Source organism: Rhopalosiphum padi, chromosome 3 (assembly GCF_020882245.1).
Source record: "Rhopalosiphum padi isolate XX-2018 chromosome 3, ASM2088224v1, whole genome shotgun sequence".
NCBI classification, from domain to species: domain Eukaryota; kingdom Metazoa; phylum Arthropoda; class Insecta; order Hemiptera; family Aphididae; genus Rhopalosiphum; species Rhopalosiphum padi.
The window spans coordinates 69,132,769-69,151,222 of NC_083599.1; the positions used below are offsets into that span (position 1 = coordinate 69,132,769).

The 18,454-nt window shown below is 27.8% G+C and overlaps 1 protein-coding gene across 6 annotated transcripts in view; it reads left to right on the forward strand.

Annotated features, from left to right (window-relative positions):
* LOC132923701 (chromodomain-helicase-DNA-binding protein 7) overlaps positions 1-17,928 on the forward strand; it is a 40,149-nt gene extending 22,221 nt beyond the window's left edge. For 3 of the 6 annotated variants that reach the window (XM_060987632.1, XM_060987636.1, XM_060987633.1), the window contains 18 exons: positions 3,531-3,693; positions 3,752-3,841; positions 4,541-4,711; positions 4,824-5,094; positions 5,405-5,482; positions 7,331-7,450; positions 10,107-10,249; positions 10,325-10,467; positions 10,553-10,760; positions 10,845-11,964; positions 12,047-12,341; positions 12,413-12,521; positions 12,582-12,761; positions 12,903-13,113; positions 13,185-13,511; positions 13,580-13,726; positions 13,798-13,971; positions 14,044-17,928. In XM_060987632.1, the coding sequence (XP_060843615.1) occupies positions 3,531-3,693; positions 3,752-3,841; positions 4,541-4,711; positions 4,824-5,094; positions 5,405-5,482; positions 7,331-7,450; positions 10,107-10,249; positions 10,325-10,467; positions 10,553-10,760; positions 10,845-11,964; positions 12,047-12,341; positions 12,413-12,521; positions 12,582-12,761; positions 12,903-13,113; positions 13,185-13,511; positions 13,580-13,726; positions 13,798-13,971; positions 14,044-15,741 (5,648 nt within the window). In that variant the 3' untranslated portion in view covers positions 15,742-17,928. The remainder of the gene's footprint in view (positions 1-3,530; positions 3,694-3,751; positions 3,842-4,540; positions 4,712-4,823; positions 5,095-5,404; positions 5,483-7,330; positions 7,451-10,106; positions 10,250-10,324; positions 10,468-10,552; positions 10,761-10,844; positions 11,965-12,046; positions 12,342-12,412; positions 12,522-12,581; positions 12,762-12,902; positions 13,114-13,184; positions 13,512-13,579; positions 13,727-13,797; positions 13,972-14,043) is intronic. The other 3 variants (XM_060987637.1, XM_060987635.1, XM_060987638.1) reach the window with 3 other exon arrangements.
* Positions 17,929-18,454: the final 526 nt, after the last annotated feature.

Here is an 18,454-nt window from a genome sequence, read left to right on the forward strand (position 1 = left end):
TCTTGTCATCATATCAAACATTAACTTCCAGTTCACATTATCAAATGCTTTTTCGATGTCCACAAAAGCTATAAATGTTTGCTTATTCTTTCTAATCCTTTTCTGAATAATAATTCTCAGTGCCAGTATTGCTTCTCTCGTTCCTCTATTTTTCCTGAAACCAAATTGGTCATCCGTCAATGATTGTTCTATCTTGGATTCAATACGTTGGAATAAAATCTTTGTTAGTATCTTTGATGCATGTGATAGGAGGCTAATGGTGCGGAATTCCTCACATTTCTTTGCTGCTGCTTTCTTTGGGATGGGTATAATTATGCTTTTTATGTAGTCCTCTGGCATTTCGCCAGTCACGTATATATCTCTGATAATTTGGAACAGCCTGTTTTTAACTTTCTCTCCTGCCTCCTTCCAAAGCTCTGCTTGTATTCCATCAATTCCCGCTGCCTTTTTGTTCTTCAGATTCTTCAATGCTTTATCAAATTCCTCTCTCATGACTGGATCCTTTTCATATTCTTCCTCTTCTTTTGATTCGATTTCCTTAAATGTTTCTCCCTCATACAGTATTTCTAAGTATTCTTTCCATCTTTTGACAATATCTTCTTGTTCCCACAGCATTTTTCCATTATTATCTTCTATTCCACCGGCTCTGGGCTTATACTGCCCAAAGAACTTTTTTACCATTTTATATGCTTCTTCTCTTCTTCCTGTTTTCATAAGTATTTCAATATCACTACAATTTTCTTCCAGGTATTTTTCTTTTGCTTCTTTCGATTTCCTAATGACTAGATTCCTCAATGCTCTATATCTTTCCTGTCCTTCGGTACTGTTCAAATTTTTATACTTTCTTCTTTCTTCTATCAAGTTCACAATTTCGGCTGTAATCCAGTCTTTTCTGGCTGCAATGTTTTTATGCCCTAGAGTTTTTACTGCTATTTTTGTGATTGTCTGTTTCAAGTTCTGCCATCTTTCTTCGATGTTTTGTGGTTCTAGGGGATCTTGGGGATCTTCTATAGTCACCTCATTTGTGCATTCACTGTATTGTTTCCTTGATTTTTCATCTTTTAAGTTTTTAACTTGCCATTGTACCAATTTCTTCTTACACGTTATTTTTTTGAATTTGAGATTACACTTCATCATAACAAGATTGTGGTCGCTATTTATGTCCGCACCTGGGTAACTTCTGCTTTCTTTTACTTGATTCCTAAATCTATTTTTTACCATGATGTAATCAATTTGGTACCTATTAATGTCTCCAGGCATTTTCCAGGTGTATCTCCTTCTCTTATGATGGTTAAAACAAGTGTTTGTGATTATTAATTTGTGTTTTGCACAGAATTCTAGTAATCGATCCCCTCTATCGTTCCGGTTTCCTAAACCATAGTCACCTGTTATATTTTTTACTTTTTCTTCGCCAACAATGGCATTCCAGTCACCCATTACTATCAGATTTTCCTCCCCCTTGACACTTTCTATTAATTTGTCTAAATTTTCATATACTTCTTCTAACTCTTCCTCGCTACTATTTGTTGTTGGCATATACACCTGAGCTACTATTGTGTCCTTTGGTTTCGTCTGAAATCTGACTAGTATGATTCTCTCATTGTATTGTATGTAGCTTTTAACTTTTTCGCCTAGGGTTTTATTCACTATCAGCCCTACTCCTCCTATACCTGGTCTCTTCTCTGCTGTTCCCGTATGTATTATTCTGTAGTCTCCGCTCCAGAAGTCTCCTGGGTTCGGCCATCTTATTTCTGATATTCCAAGGATATCAATTTTCATCTTGTTCATTTCCATTTTTAGGTTTTCCAACTTTCCACACTGTAATAACGTTCTTACGTTCCAAGTTGCTATGAATTTGTATTCCTTATATTCTTTAACATTTCTTTCTCCTCTCGTAGTCCCCACCCGGAGATCCGAATGGGGGACTATTTTACCTCCGGAATATTTTACTTGAGAAGCTGTCATGTTGATTGCTGTTACTTGGGATATTAATATGGTGGTTTCCCGTTGCCTTCCATATGTCCATTTTGGTCGCCTCTTACGACGGGCATGGACTACCATGGGTGAATTCTAACCCCCACCCACAGGGGGAAACCTAATAACTATGTACACAATTATGTACAGACATTAATTACAATTTACTTGATTTTAACTTTAAATGCTGAAAACACGAGTTTCCCCTCTAATATTTTAGAATTTCACTACCTTATACTGTATAGTGATTACTTAATTTCCTTCCTTTCTTTATTGATAATACATCATTTTTTACTTGTTTTATTCAATTATGTGATAGAAATCTTTCATGCAATTTATCCAAATTCAATATTATTTTATTGTTTTATTTTAAGTTTCACAATTCTGCAGTTTAAATTAATTTTCCATGTTGATAATAAAATGTAATTTCAGGGAATAAATAAAAAGTACTAGTTACTCTAATAAACAATTGTTTAAATTTTTGTTTTGTATTTCATTCAGATTTTGTAGAAAACTGAAATTGATTGAAAAAGATAGCACAGATTTTTTAAATGTATTTGAAAAAGAATTATTTTTTTACTGTCTTGAATTCAGTTATATGCCTTGCTCGTTTGTGGAATTTAAACAATTTGAAAATATTGAATATACTACTAAATCTATTATCTATAATTGTTATATTATATTATGTTATAAATATTCTTGATTATTAACCTTTTTTGTTTATGATTTACAATTAGTAATAATCTGTTGACTGAACCACTGAACCACCCCACCTAAAAATTTTATATATATACTAGCTAAATCCCATGCACTTTGTTGCCTATATTTAATGCATCCATGTTAAATTTGGTTGCCTAATGCTAACATTTAGAGTGAGAATAAAACTATTTTTGGCTTTCTAATTTGGCGTATAGATGATATTTCCTACATATCAACTTTACATAACTGTCCCATCCAGTGTTGCATTTTTTGCATTTAAAAATAACCGCTCAGCCCTATACATAATAAAAATGTAATATTGAAGTCAATAATTGGGATAAACTATCCTATCTTATGATGGAAACCAAATCACACATATTGATCATAATTTCATCTAATTCAATTGAGTAGTTTCGGAATGCATTGCGGACATACTAGTCGTTCTCTAAATTTTTATTTATAAAGATATTTTTGAGCAGCCTACCTGATAGGGCTTGGCGCCTTTGCCTTCCTCTTGTACATCGTTGTAATCTTAGTTACATTTAGTACTTTAACTTTTTAAATCAAAATCAAAACCATTTTCAAATCCTACGTATTTTTTTTGCAAATAAGAATTTAACTGAAAATGATCCGTATTTTATATTTTACTATTATTTTAATTAGACATTATTTCCAAAATAAATATATTATAATGTTAAATACAATTAGGACATAATTTACAAAACTAAACTTAAAATAATTTAAATTTTATAAAAAAAAAAATTACAAATTTAGGTTATGTATTGAATATATATTATAATATAATATATATATATTTGTACACAAAATAAGAATCTTATTATAACTTTATTTTAAAGGCCAAAACTCTCGCGGAGCTAAAAAATATCGAAAACCTAAACAAAAAGATTTCAATTCTACTCAATTAATTGATGAAGAACACTGGAGTAGAAACAACAAATATGACGGAGATTTGTTTTTAGAAAGCAATTATCGTAAACATCTAAGTCGACATGCAAACAAGTTAGTTATTGTTTATGTATTTTTAATTCTGGTATATTAATTGTATTTTATATTGCAGAGTTTTATTACGAATACGTATGTTATATTATATCAAAAGTGATATAGTCGGTGAATTTAGTCAACAAGTCGCTGAAGGTGTTCATGTCAGGTTAGTTAATTACACTTAGAATTTATAAGAAAAAATTAGAAAAATAAATGAATTTTTAACAGTTTGATTAAATAATTTCTTAAATAAAAAAATGTCTTGAATATTAAATAGTACACTATAAATTATTTTAAAACTATTCCGTTTTTACAAAATTTAATTATAGTATTATTTAATTATTGTTTAATGTTAAAAAATGAATACCTAACATTTACTATTGACATTTAGGGACGCTAACAGTGTTGAAATTATTTTATTTTAGTTAATTTTAATGTATTAAGATATATAACTGAGAACTGTTTTTAAAACATTATTCTTAAAACAGAATATAATTGTTTAGTTGTAAACATTATTGATCACAGTGTCTCCAATTTATAAAAATATATGAAATAAAAAATAAGTATCGTATTTTAAAACCACTAAATAATATTAACTAAATGATTTATTTTTTTTTTGTTATTTAATACTTTAGTGTGCCTAAGAGTAATTTGTTTAGATTTTGAGATGCTATTGTTCAGCTTTGTTACATTTAATTTAATTTATATAATAATATTATTCTAATGATACTTTGAATAATTAACAATTTATATTATTTAAACAAAAGTTAAGGGAAACATAAAAATAAATAATTATTATTTTTTAAATATTTTTATAGCTTATGACTTATAAATATTCATATTTCGATTCCCTTCTTTTTTTTAGTGCTTTACCTATTAATACACCAATTTGTGACTTAACTCCTGCTCCTTGGTGGGACCGAGATGCAGATCGTTCACTTTTAGTAGGCACATATAAACATGGTTTTGAATCATACAACCAAATGAGAAGTGATCCAGCTTTGAGTTTTCTAGCAAAATGCGGTCCACCAACACTGTATGTATTTATGTATTCTGTTTTTTAGTATTATATTATTATGCTAATGAGCAATGAAGTAAAATATTTCTTTGTTTGACTTGTGTTAAAATACTTTTAATTAATTAAATAGTGAAGAAAAAGAAACAGCAATAACAAAATTCAACGATGTTGAAGAAGGTGCTGAATTACCATTAAACTCAGAAGAAGTATCATCAGAGCCACCAACTCCTTTAGCAACTGAAGATAATGCTATAAGTATAGCACCACCAACTCCGACATCTACTACAGATGAATATATATGGCCTTCAATTGGTGATCTTAACAATAGGGTGAGACGATTAATAAGCACCTGCCAGAGAAACTTTAAAAAAGAAGAGCAAAAGCTGGTGCAAAAAGCTAAGGTTAGTTATGTTTTGAATTATCTAATAGTATTTAGCTGACATAGTCAAGATTTACCAATTAAAAAATATTCTATCTAGGGAACTATTCTATCCTATTTTAAATTTACAAAATTGTCTTTTAAGTGTTAATCAAGCATTTATGCCTTAAATATTTAGCTAATAACCCTAGATATGCTGGCTAAGAAAAGTTTTCAATTAATTTATATTTATATTAAGTAAATATTCAAAATTGATAGGTTAGAATAGGAATATTATTTTTATTACTACTGTGAATTCTGGAACTCCAAAATTGGTATTTGTTTCTATGCAGGATGTGACCATGTATAAATATGATCTCGGATCGCCGAGATCTTTGATGGATTCCATCAGTTCATCACAGGCATTGCCGGTAAATCTTTTTGTGTGTGTCTTGTGAATATTCTATATTATTATTTTTTTTTGTTTTCGTTTTTATTTGATTTTCATTTGAACCTTTCATTCAGCATGACACATAGATTAAAATATTTTTAAATATTTGTTTTGTGTTTCATTATGATTTATTGATCAGTCACCAATTAATAAGTTTAATTTATAAAACTTTTATTTTTGTAAGTATAATACTACCTACATTTTAATAGGAAGGACAATTTGAAAATAAGATTAAAAAATTAAACCATAGTTTGGTTCTGTATTTTTTGGGTGTATTTAATATTACTATTTTAGAAACCTCATGGTAATTGGTGGTTTTGGTGCAGGTTATTTTTTCATGAAGTAAGAAGATGGAAAATTAATCTTAGAATTTATTATAATATATCTTCATCAGTAAAAATTTGTTGGTCAACTGTCATGCACATTTGTGGTATACCTATTTAAAGTATATATTGTTCAGAATTTAATACAAAAATTGAAAAATAATTGTTCAGGACACACCTTAAAATATTATGTTTTATTTTACTAGTATGTGGTCACGCTATGTTTGATATTTTGTTATTTATTCATATTAAATTATAATAATTATTTTCTTATTCCAAGGAACCAAAATTAACTTTGAATTAATTTACTTAAAATAACTCGTAATTTTAAATCTGAAAATGTGTATGATTTGGGTTATATAAAGGCATAAATGTCTGTATAAATATTATGTTTTCTTTGCGTTGGTTTCATGTGTGTGAATGATGTGGTAGTATTATTGATATGGCCTTGTGTGTCGTTGAATTACATTTTTATTTTTGTATATATATACACGCGTGCACACACACACACACACATAATATATTTTGACTATTTTATGTATAAACAAAGTTAACTTGAAATTCCATGTCAATTATAAATCTATCAAAAATATTTATGTTGAAAATTTCTGTACATTTAATAATAAAATATACTATAAATAAAAATAGTTAAAACATTAATTGTAATGAATAAAAAAAATCATTTTTTGAGAATTATAAATATGTATGTCTAATGTTATTCCTTGGAGTATCTCATAAATAAAATTTGTTTTCTTCATTGTTATAAAATTAAATATCAGTTATTACTTATTAGGTACTATGTAAGATAAACTTTTATCTTTTTTGTACCTTATAAAAATTAAATTATTTTTTTTATATTTTTTGAATTTAAATTATATTATTTTTATTAACCACAAAAGTTCTGTGTGTTATTGGTAGTTGACTTGACTGATGAAATTAAATTTTTTACGGTAAAAAACAATATTTTTTGATAACTAAAAATATACATAGCATTTTATATTATTTATATCACAATATTTATTAATAATTAAATACAAATTACTTGAATGATTCAACATATTTTGTATTCACATATACACTATGTCATATAATTTGTGTTAAATATACTTACAATTTTAAAAATTCATTAAATATAATCAATATAACTTAAAAGTATTATTTAATTTTTTATAATAAGATTAATTACTGCCTTCCTACTTGATGGATTTTTATTTTTATTTTTATTTTTTATTTACATAGACATTTAATGTATTTAGAAAGCTTATACACGTGTAGTTGGGCGGCTAACACTTTTTTAAAGTTATTTTATAATTTAATATTTATTGAACAATTATTTTACTAGAAATATCTAGTTGTTTGATATATTTCTGTAGATGATTTGATTTCTTAAGCTAAATTATAATGTTATGGTTTTATGTGAAATATTCGTTAAATATAATATTATAGTATAGTAGATCTGTTGACGTAGATTATGTCTAGTTGCATGGATGTTTGTGTGTTCGTAGCTAGGAGAATCAACATGCGCAGCGACGTCAGGTACAGCCCAATTATCAGGAGACGTTGCCAGCCTCCTTGGTACGGGACAGCCCGGATGGGACTGGCAACAACTGGCCATGTATCTTTGGGTTCGTATCTGAGTTCATCAAAATTACTTGCTGGTCAACAAATAAAATGGATTTGCACTAATACTAATAGTTATGGAATGGACTTGCTTTTTAATAATTAATATTAAAAAGTGGTAAAGTTGATCATGGGACTTACTTTTAAAAATTATTTACCTATTAACATTTTTTTACACATTAAAAATGAAAACTAATTTCAAAATAGAAATATTTCTTACAATTTTGTTGGTGAACAAATTGTACAACTTATTGTACTTAAATTGGTGAACATATAAATATCAAAACAAATTATTTTTCTATTCAACTAAAGGAGAATCTTATTAATGTTATATTCAAGTTTTCAATAGTATTTAATTGAATTTCTAAACAAAACATATATATATATTTTGTTGGTATAGTTATATACATATTGTATAGTTATTTTGAACTGATCAAATAAAATAACCAAATTTATATTGAGCAGTAAACATTTAAATTGCTAATTTAATTATTAAAGTAAATTAATAAATTAGCAAATCCAATTATATTTATTAATTATATATTTAAGACATATTGTCTGTTCTGATAGAAATTGTTTTCTGATAAATTTTCATTTGAAGGCAAGTTACAAGTATGAAATATATTTTTTGCAGAACATAGGCAGTTTTCTTACCTTTCAATTAGATTGTAGGTTATTCTGATTTAAATACTAACAAAACTTGAGCATCTGATCTTAACTTTGCTATGTTATGAATTTGTAAGACGAATACAACAAATGTAAGTTTGACATACCCTTACGCATAAAAAAATATAAAATAAACATTTTATTTTACAACAAAATTGTTAAAAAAGAAATAACAAGAGGCCTTAGTTCTATAGATAATTCAAAAATAATAAATAAAAGAAATTTACGTTTTGGTTGGATAGACTTATATTGGAAAATTATAGCGTTAAAAACAATTATTTAAGTAAAAATAAATTTTGTTGTATTTAGCATTAAAATAATATAATCCGTTAATTTGAAATTATTTACAATCAAAATTCAAAATCCATTTTCTATAATTACCTAATTCTGAGGCTTCAAATTATAAAATACATTCAACATTTAATATTTTTTGTTTAATATTTAGTATTCTTTGTATCAGAATATAGTTAATAATACAATTTTGTTGGTATATCATACACAATAGATCATGTTTTATGATAACAATTTTGTTGATTCGTCTATCATTGAATGATAATACTTCTTCAGCATGATTAATGCTTGTAAAATAATTTTAATTTTATATACAGTAGAACATCATTAATTCGGACCCCATTTGACTAGATTTCGGATTAATCCGGACAGCTGATTAAGGCTTTTTTCGTATTTATTTTATTCTAAAATACAAGTCCTAATAAGTTTCACAAATTTTCTAAAGTTATCGCGATTAAATACCATTTAAATATTGTCATTCACATTTTCTTTTGTTCGCCTAATACTATGTATGTATCTTGTACCACCTTATAAATTATATTAAATATTCTTAAATCTTAAACATATGTATTTTGGTTATTTTGTTTAAATAAACATTAAAAATTAACTTCCATTAAAATGGACAACCTAGAGCTCCAATTAGTCCGAATTAATGAGGTTCTACTGTATTATCCAAATCTATTTATAGTAATGAAATATGTATATATTTGGTTGGTGATATTATATTTATCATATTAAGTATTATTACTATATTATATTTAAAAAATGTTATGTTGTTACCATTTATTAGTTTATTGTATGTTTGTCTATACAGTTCTACTCTAATAATTTGATAATCACAATCTTAAATAATAACAAGGCTATCATTGTTAATTTAGTTTTTTATTTCTATTATTATTATGATTATACAAGTTCTCAATTTATTTTTTTGTTTAAGTACAGATTATATGTTTTAATAACACTCAGTAAAATCTATCTCCTTATACTGAAGTTATTCATACATATAATTATTTTTAGTTAGTACCTTCTACTATTACACATAAATAAATGTATTCAAAATGTTGAATTAAATTTTTAATTAGTTATTTTTGTAAAACTCAGTGTCTAAGTTACATTTGAGATTTTTTTTTTTAATTGATTGCATTAATTTATTAATTTAGTGTTAATATTTAAAAATAAACAAAGTGAATACTAAATGTAATTGTTTGGGTTAATTATGCATGTGGAAAAAAACTTGTATAAGTATATTTTAGATTTATAGATAAATACATTCTATGTTTAATTTAATTTAAATATTTATTAAGTTGGTTATGACCTATAAGTTAATAGATTAAACATTATGTATATTGATGAATGGAAAATCTTTTGTATATTTCATACAATATTTTTTTTATGTTCTTACATACTTATATCTTAAATTTAAGCTTGATTTGACGCTTAATGCTTATGTGTGTATTATCTTAGTTTGCTTTTCTCGGCTATATAAATTAATATGAGCACTTAATCAACGGAGCATGGATATTGTTTATTATAATTTTTAATAATAATAAATTAATAATCATTATTAAATGAATATTAAATATACTTGAATTTATTCACAAAATATAATATTCAACTTACATTTTTTGGTATTTCTGTTGTAAAACATTTATTGGAACACAAACTAATTTTATGATAATTTTTTTATTATTTTGTTTTACATAGAAGGTGGAAAGACGAGAAAAATATGAACAATTTGTAAGAGAACGTGAACGTCAAAGACTTGAAATAAGTCAGAAAAAGTGGACACGTAAAGAAGAACAAGAATTTTATAGAGCTGTAACTGCTTATGGTGTAGATTATGACAGGTACTGGTTTTTCAATTTATAAGAAATATTACTTTTTTTGTTATTTCTAACATGTTAATAATTTATGTATTTCAGGGTTTCAAAGACTTACAATTGGACTAAATTTAAGAGTGTTGCTAGATTAGAAAAGAAATATGATGATACCTTAACAGAATATTTCCGCTCATTTTATGCTATGTGCAAACGTTTGTGTGGTCAAACTTTAACTGAAGAAGAAGGTAATATTAATCATAATATTTATGTCAAATGTTATCTTTTATGTCTTAAATATTCTTACTTATTATTATAATAAATAATTTTTAGAACTATGTGATTTTCCAATGGAAATGATAAATGAAGAACGAGCTCGACGAGCACTTGATCGTATTAATTTAATAGTTAAAATAAGAGAAGAAACACTGAATCATCCACGTCTAGATGAACGTTTAAAAGGTTGTCAAATATCTGCTGATGTACCTGATTGGTGGCAACCGGGAAAACATGATAAAGATTTACTTATTGGAGTTTCTAAGTAATTATTACTTAAAACTATTATTATAATAGAACATAAAATGTGTTTTTTTAAATTATATTAATTAAATTGTTATTATTTTAGGCATGGTTTAGGAAGAACAGATTTTTATATTCTTAATGACCCTGAATTATCATTCCGAGAAATTGTTCAAAAAAATTTGTTATCAGCTGTATCTGGATCCTTTACCACAGAAATGCTTGAAGCCGCTAAATTAGAAACAACAAAAACAGAAGCAGCCAAATTAGATGCAACCAAAATTGATGCATCTAATTTAGATGCAACTAAAATCGAAACTGCGAAATTGGATGCTACCCAAACGGAAACTGCCAAAACAGACGCTAAACTAGACGTTGATAAAACAGATGCTAAATTAGATGTTGTTAAAACAGAATCTATTAAAATAGAATCAACAATTGAAACTATTAACTCTGAAGTATCAAAAGACGAAACGTCTAAGACTGAAAAAATAGATTCAGAAATAAAAATAGAATCAGTTGAACTACAAGAAACTGACGAAGAAAAAGTTGAAACCAATGAATCAACATCTGATAAAATAGAATCAGCTAAAACTGAGACTATTGCTACTGATATAAATGGAGACGATGAGAAAAACTCTAATGAAAACGTAGAAATGCCATCAAATGAAGAACCTAAGGAACAGATGGATGTAGACGATGAAGAAAATAAAAAGCCAGATATTTCTGATAATAATTGTAAAGTAGAAGAAGAAGTATCTGATATTCCAATAGAGCAATCAAATGATAAGTCTTCTGATGAAATAGCCGACCAACAAACGGAAGGTGAACAATCAGAAAATACTACGAATTTAGAGAACAAACAGACTGAATTAAAAGAAAAAGACGAATCACCAAAAATTGAAGAAGAAAACACTGTAAAAAGTGACGATGCCGAATCTAAAATTGAATCTATTAAAAACCCCATCGATGAGGTTCCTTCAGACACAAATAATAAATCTGATACCAAAGTTATTGAACCCACTATTAAATCTAAGGAATGTGCATCATCTGTAGAGAGTGTAGATCGATTAAAAGCTATGTTTCCAGAACTGGAAGTTGTGCACAAAGATGTTGCTAATCCAATCATTGATAAATTACCAGTGCATAAGCCTCTACAACAGATTGATCAAACCATTGCTCATCTCTTAGCTACAAGCTATCAAAACCCAATTAAGTGGCCTAAAGTAAGACCACTAATAATATAAAATATTTAATTAATTTAAATGATTTTTAATGTTTAATTCGTTTATTTTTATTAACTAATAGGAACATGCCCTAGTAGTCCGTTTACAGCATATAGTAGAGTGTGTAGAAACAGGAGAATGGCCTGTAAGCAAGAAATTTTCTGCTTATGCTCAAAATCCAAATATGTGTGGAATGGGAATTGAAGAAACTGATATAACTGTTTCTAAAAGAGATGTTGGAGTATCTCATGATCATTTAAGTTTATCTGATATCCATAACGAACATTCAAGTTTGAAGGCCAATAACATTATGGCTCATTCAAATCCTAATTTGAAACGTAAACGTCACATTGCTATTGATGTAGAGACAGAAAGAGGTACTTTTTTCATTTATCTTTCATTATTATATTTGTATAGTTTATACTTATACATGTTTAAATTTTTATAGCTAAATTGCATGCATTGTTAAATACTAATTCTATCCCTGCTCATCCAATCAAACACTCTCCAGCTCCTATGTGGGAACAAACAGATGAATCACTTTCTGAAGATTCAAGGTTAGTATTAAATTTTTATGTACTATATGCAAATATAATATATTAAACATTTATTCATAGGCGTTCAACTCCAGTCACTCCACAACTCATTCAGCCCCCACCGGCTCACCAACAGTCTCATAATACACCTTCACGATTAATGAATATGGGATATGATCTTAAAGTATTAAACAATCCCAAACCTCCTACTACTGTTGCTGCTACAACACAGTCTACTGGACCTATGGATTTATCTTCTGGGTAAGTAATTAATATCAAATGGCACTTACATTTTATAAACTGTTAAAAAAATATCCTTATTGTATCAATATAACTGAATGTTTCTAAATAAAAAATACCAAGTTTATTTTTAACATTATGTTCATTTTCTTTTTGATTAAGTGGTGGTACGCAAGCTGGATGTATGGATTTGAGTTCAGGACCAAGAACACCTTCTGTATCTATTAATGAAGCACAAGATTTTTCAATGCCATTTAAAAATAAACCAGCTCAAAGTATAACTCAAACACCTTCATCTACACCACCAAAAAGCAAATTAGATGATATGTTAAACAAACTAATGCAAAAAAAAAATTGTGTACGCACACCACGCGTAAGTATAATAATGAAATAATAAATTGTAACTAATAATTTTAAATAACATAATTTTGTTTGTATTTTTAGCCTGCTGATGAACCTGTAGTTGGAAAGGAAATGAAACGCCGTAAACTAGATGAAATAGTTTTTGGTCTTTCTGCTGCCAAAGAACAGCAATCATTACCTTCATCGGAACAGAAAAAACACTTGGCATCAACTTCAGCTTCCCACAATTACCCAACGCCTTCAAATAAATCACAACAAAATATGACACAACAAATAGGAGCAGCTCATAGACAATCTAGTAAATTAGATCCACTTGCAGCATATTTATCTTCACAAGTGCATGAACAACAAACCAATTTACTTAAACAACATACAACTTTACAACAGCAACTTGCTCAACAGCAACAGGTGATACTAATTAATACATTTTTTTCTAAATCTTAATACTTACAAAATTATCATTTATCACTTGCCAGGTGTTAAAAATGTCTCAAGCATCAAGTGTGTCATCTGTATCTCAAACACAACGTAAAATGTATGAAGCAATGATGGATAGTATGGCAAAAAGTACTGCAGAGTACTCGGGAAAACTAAATGCTTCATCATTTTCTCAAGAATCTAAAGTATTAATTATTATATTTCATAATTTATTTATTAAATAAATAATGTTATGTTAAATTAATTCTCATTTTAGGTTAATAAATGGTTAGCTGAACAAAACGCGCTGATGACTGACCAACAAATGTCTGCAGACTTCTTATCGGCTCCAAGAAGAAGACGGCCAAGGGTAGATCCAACATTGTTGGATTGGAAAAAATTAACTGGTGAAGAAAATGTATCTGTCATAAATAGAACAACAGGGAAAAAGGTACAGTTGATTATTTCAACTCTTTTATTTAATATTAGTATTAATAAATAATATTAATTATCATTTTTATAGTTAACTGGTACAAAAGCTCCACAGTTGAAAAGAATTGGACAATGGCTACTTGAAAATCCTGCTTATGATGTAGATCCTAAATGGGCAGACTTAGTTAAGGAACGTGGAAATCTCACTCATGATTTACAAAAACGTTTACCTCAAACGGAACGCAAGAAAGGTCCCGGTCGACCACCAATGCAAACTGGAGACAATCCGTCAAGTCAATCTTTATCATCTAATCAACCTTCAACATCAATGGCACCGAATCTCTCTTTCCCGTCATTGGCATCAGCAGGCCTCGGTGGATTAAATCCATCTACTTTGTTATCAAGTTTGTCTATGGGAAATTTTGATCCTAAAAACAATCCTTTACTTATGCCATTTAGTGGATTACCAAATATTGGTGCTTTAGGAGGTATGGGAGGATTGAGTAATATGAATTTAACTAATTCTTTATTTGCCAATCTCGCTGGTCTAGGCCTTCCTGGTTTGGCTGGTATGGATCCATCAAGTATGAATGACAGTTCTCATTCAACACAAAGTCCGCAGTCCAACTCTAAATCATCTAAATCCAGAAAATCTGATTCTAATACCAAAAATATTCCATCCTCGTCAGCTAATGTACCTTCGAGTATGCCTGGCTCATTGCCATTTTTCTTCCCAAATCCTAGCTTGTTATATACGCCTTTGGGTTTGGGTGGATTAAATCCATTTTCATTGCAACCAGGAGCTATATCATCTGCATATGATAGTCTTTCATTGTTGAATGGTAGTTTAAATGTTTCATCGCCTAACACATCTCAAAACTCACTTTCTCGACATAAAACGTCAAGTAGCCGTGGTCAAAATTCGAATGTTAGCACTGTTACATCGTCTAGCCAACGACAACCAAGAAGCAGTACACATCATCTTCCATCACCGACTCAAAGTTCTACAGATCTTCTTGAGAATTTAACACGAGCTGGCCGCAATTTACCTCCCCCAGATTTATCTAAAAATCGTAGTTCAAGAGATGTTGATAATTTACGTTCCCTTATGTCAAGTATGCCACCATTTAATGTACTAGCTGCTGGAGCTCTAGCAAGTGGTAGTGATTCAAAGAAAACTAGAGAACAAGAGATGAGAGAGGCCCTTGAGAATTTAAGTAAAGCTTCACCTGAACTATTTGCTCGAGCTTTACCTGATGACAAGAAATTTAGTTTCCCATCAATGGAAATGATTGAGAAAACTTTAAAAAGACCGGCGGAGCAAAGTACATCTAACGAAAGACCAAATAAGCGAGCTAAAGACATGATATCACCAATTACAATACCCGTTCCTCCTACGATGACAAAACTACCATCTACTAATAGAGAAAATTTATCAGAATCTGGTATTGATTTATCTGGTACAATTAAAGCCAAATCACCCGAAAAACAAAGGGAAAAACTAAAAAAAATGGATATTCCTCAACCCACCAATGTGGACGTAGAATGTGATTCACAATTATTAGATAAATGTGACGCAGAAAGCATTGATATGACAAAACAAAAATCTGACATGGTCGATGAAAACGACGAAAAAAATGGTGGCAAAAACCGAAAAAGATGTCGAACAAAGAAAACTTCTGTTGATGAGAATGTAGAACGTAAAAATTTACGAAGTAATGCAGGAAGAGCTGCTGCAGCTGCAGCTGCCAGAACGAAGTCGCACTCACCATCGCCATCGCCTGAATAATGAAGTGTATTATATTTTCTCTGCTACAACTTGATGAGGTATCAAACCATTCCTAGTATTTGATGCTCAGATAAGCATTTCTGATTGTTTTATTAAAATATTTTTTTTTTCTTAAAAGTATTATTATTTTTTTTAAATAGTATTTTTAAGATAATTATTTCTTATTTGGTTTGACGTTTAAGTTTTTTAAAAATATATTTGTTTCATTTTCGATTATTTCAAACCTAAAGCTCAAATTCGATATTTGATTTTTATAATTTTTGTTCAATTGAATTTATTATCAAAAATATGATAAGTGCCGCTTTACTATAATCGATCATTTTGAGGTGTCCGTGATGTAAATATATTATATTGCTCTCTAAAATATAAAAAGAATAAGTAAACAAATCTATTTTTAAAAATGTCGATTCCCTGATTTTTTATTGATTTTTTTTTTTATTTTGTTTAGTGATTTTTTTATACAACTGTGATAGTGTATTTTCATTTCTGAGAACTTACACTTTGTAGGTGTATTTGTGCATTTGTAAAGAAAACGTATATTTTTACTACATGTATAAATTATATGTTTTCTTCCTGGCAAATAATAATTCATATAAATACATATTTTTTTTTCCGACAGTTATTAATTTTATTATTTAACCAGTATTCTGTTGCTAGGTAATTTTTACCCTTTTCTCAAGCAGCTAATGTGTCGCTTACGCACACAAAATGTATAAGTGTTAATATAATTATACTGGTATTTATTTGTTAATAACATTTTTAGTCATGTGACCACATTTCCTCAGTCACCATTGTTTATGTATAACCCCAAGCATGTCCGATGTATTTTATGTGTAACCTATTTTTGTATATATGTTATATAATTCTATATAAATATGTGTATACATAAACAAATAATATTATAGGTAAAAAAAACTTATCTAGTTTTTAGTACTATTGTTTTTTTTTTTATTATTATTAAAATTAAAATATCAATTTTTTGATGTACATTAACCATATTCTAGATCGATGATCCTTTTTAGGACGAGTTTGATGAGTATTACATACATGACCTGAACAAAATCAGTTTATATAAAATACAAATTAGGTGAACGAATATGTACTTCAGTAATATTACTTTGTAGGTTTAATTACAGGTTCTTAAGGTTCTTATCTACATTATAATATAATGTTATGTGTATATAAATATATGTGTATTTATTAGGATGCATATTTACACGTATATTTATGTACATAATATACTTTGAATTATGTATGTTGTATGATTATGTAATAAAAGGTAACGTGGAAAATAATAAAAACATCACAAATGTTCTACAACATTTTTAAATCGACCGCAGAGGTACTTATATTTATAATATTTTATTATATATAAATAATGGGGTTCTTTTATTTTGTTTGACAATGTTTTCATCATGTGGTGGCCTTTAAAAAATTATATATATACAAATGTACCATATTTTAACTTACTCAAACCTAAAATATTTTATCATTTTTAATCGAATGGTAAGGTCGAGAAGGTTTTTATATGCTAGACATTGTTTATGTTTAACTTTCTTGAAAAATGTTATAATCATTGTGGATAGATGACTAGTATTTAATTATTAATTTGTTAGTTTTCTTCAAAACACAATTATTAATAATAATTTCTTGTTTTCTATCCAAAGATTTTAACGTTGATATAATACTAATACAAATTACTATTAATTTCAATTAATTTTTTTTTAATTAAATACACATATCTGCTCTCAATTTTAACAACTTTAAATGTGAGTTACAGAACCAAAATGTAATGGTTTAATAATAAGTAAATGGATCTTTTTTTTTTTTAAGTTAGATTAACTACTGATGGAAATTTTTAGGAAAATTGTGTAACTGTATTCATATTTCCACGTCATTTTTTATTTATTTATTTATTTATTTATTTATTATATTTATATAGACTTTTAAAAACGCCAACCTTTGATAAAATTAAAATTAATTTGTTCCTACTAGGGACCTATAATTGTCAATATCATTTAGAAACACATGTCGATGGTAACCTTTTACTGATTAAATTGTACTGGATATTAATAATTTGCCCATTTGAAGGCTGATATAAGTACCTATAATATATTGTGCACTGTTTACAGTCGATGTTTCTGTAACATTTTTTTTTACTTGTACAAAATAAAAATTGTTTTTCTATTTTATTTCTATTTATTTAAATATGTTTCGAGACATAATAATTGACTTCAATTTTATTGTCTGTGATACAAACTTATATTAAATTAGTAAGTTGTGTATACATGAAAAGCAGTCAATTGTTATAAAATTTGATGTTTATTTTTTAAGGTAAACATATACAATCAAATTAAATAAATATACATTAGATACTGATGTTAATAAAAAGAAGATGGCTTGAAGTTCCTTCTAAGAAATATTGCATAATTTTAAATATTTATACAATTTGAAATTTGGTTATATGGTTGGCTCCAAAAAAAGGGATATATTATGGTGTACAATGGGACAATACTATAGTATTTAAATGCATTATATTGATGTGGACTTGAGTAACTTATAATTTGAGTTAAATGTAAAATGGTAAAAAAAGACACAGTTTTTAAAAGGATCATACTTTCAAGTTATTAGTTATAACAAGTATAATCATAATTTATTTGCATGCATCTATATTTAACTATTTTGGGTTTTTGTCAATTTAAAACAATAGGTA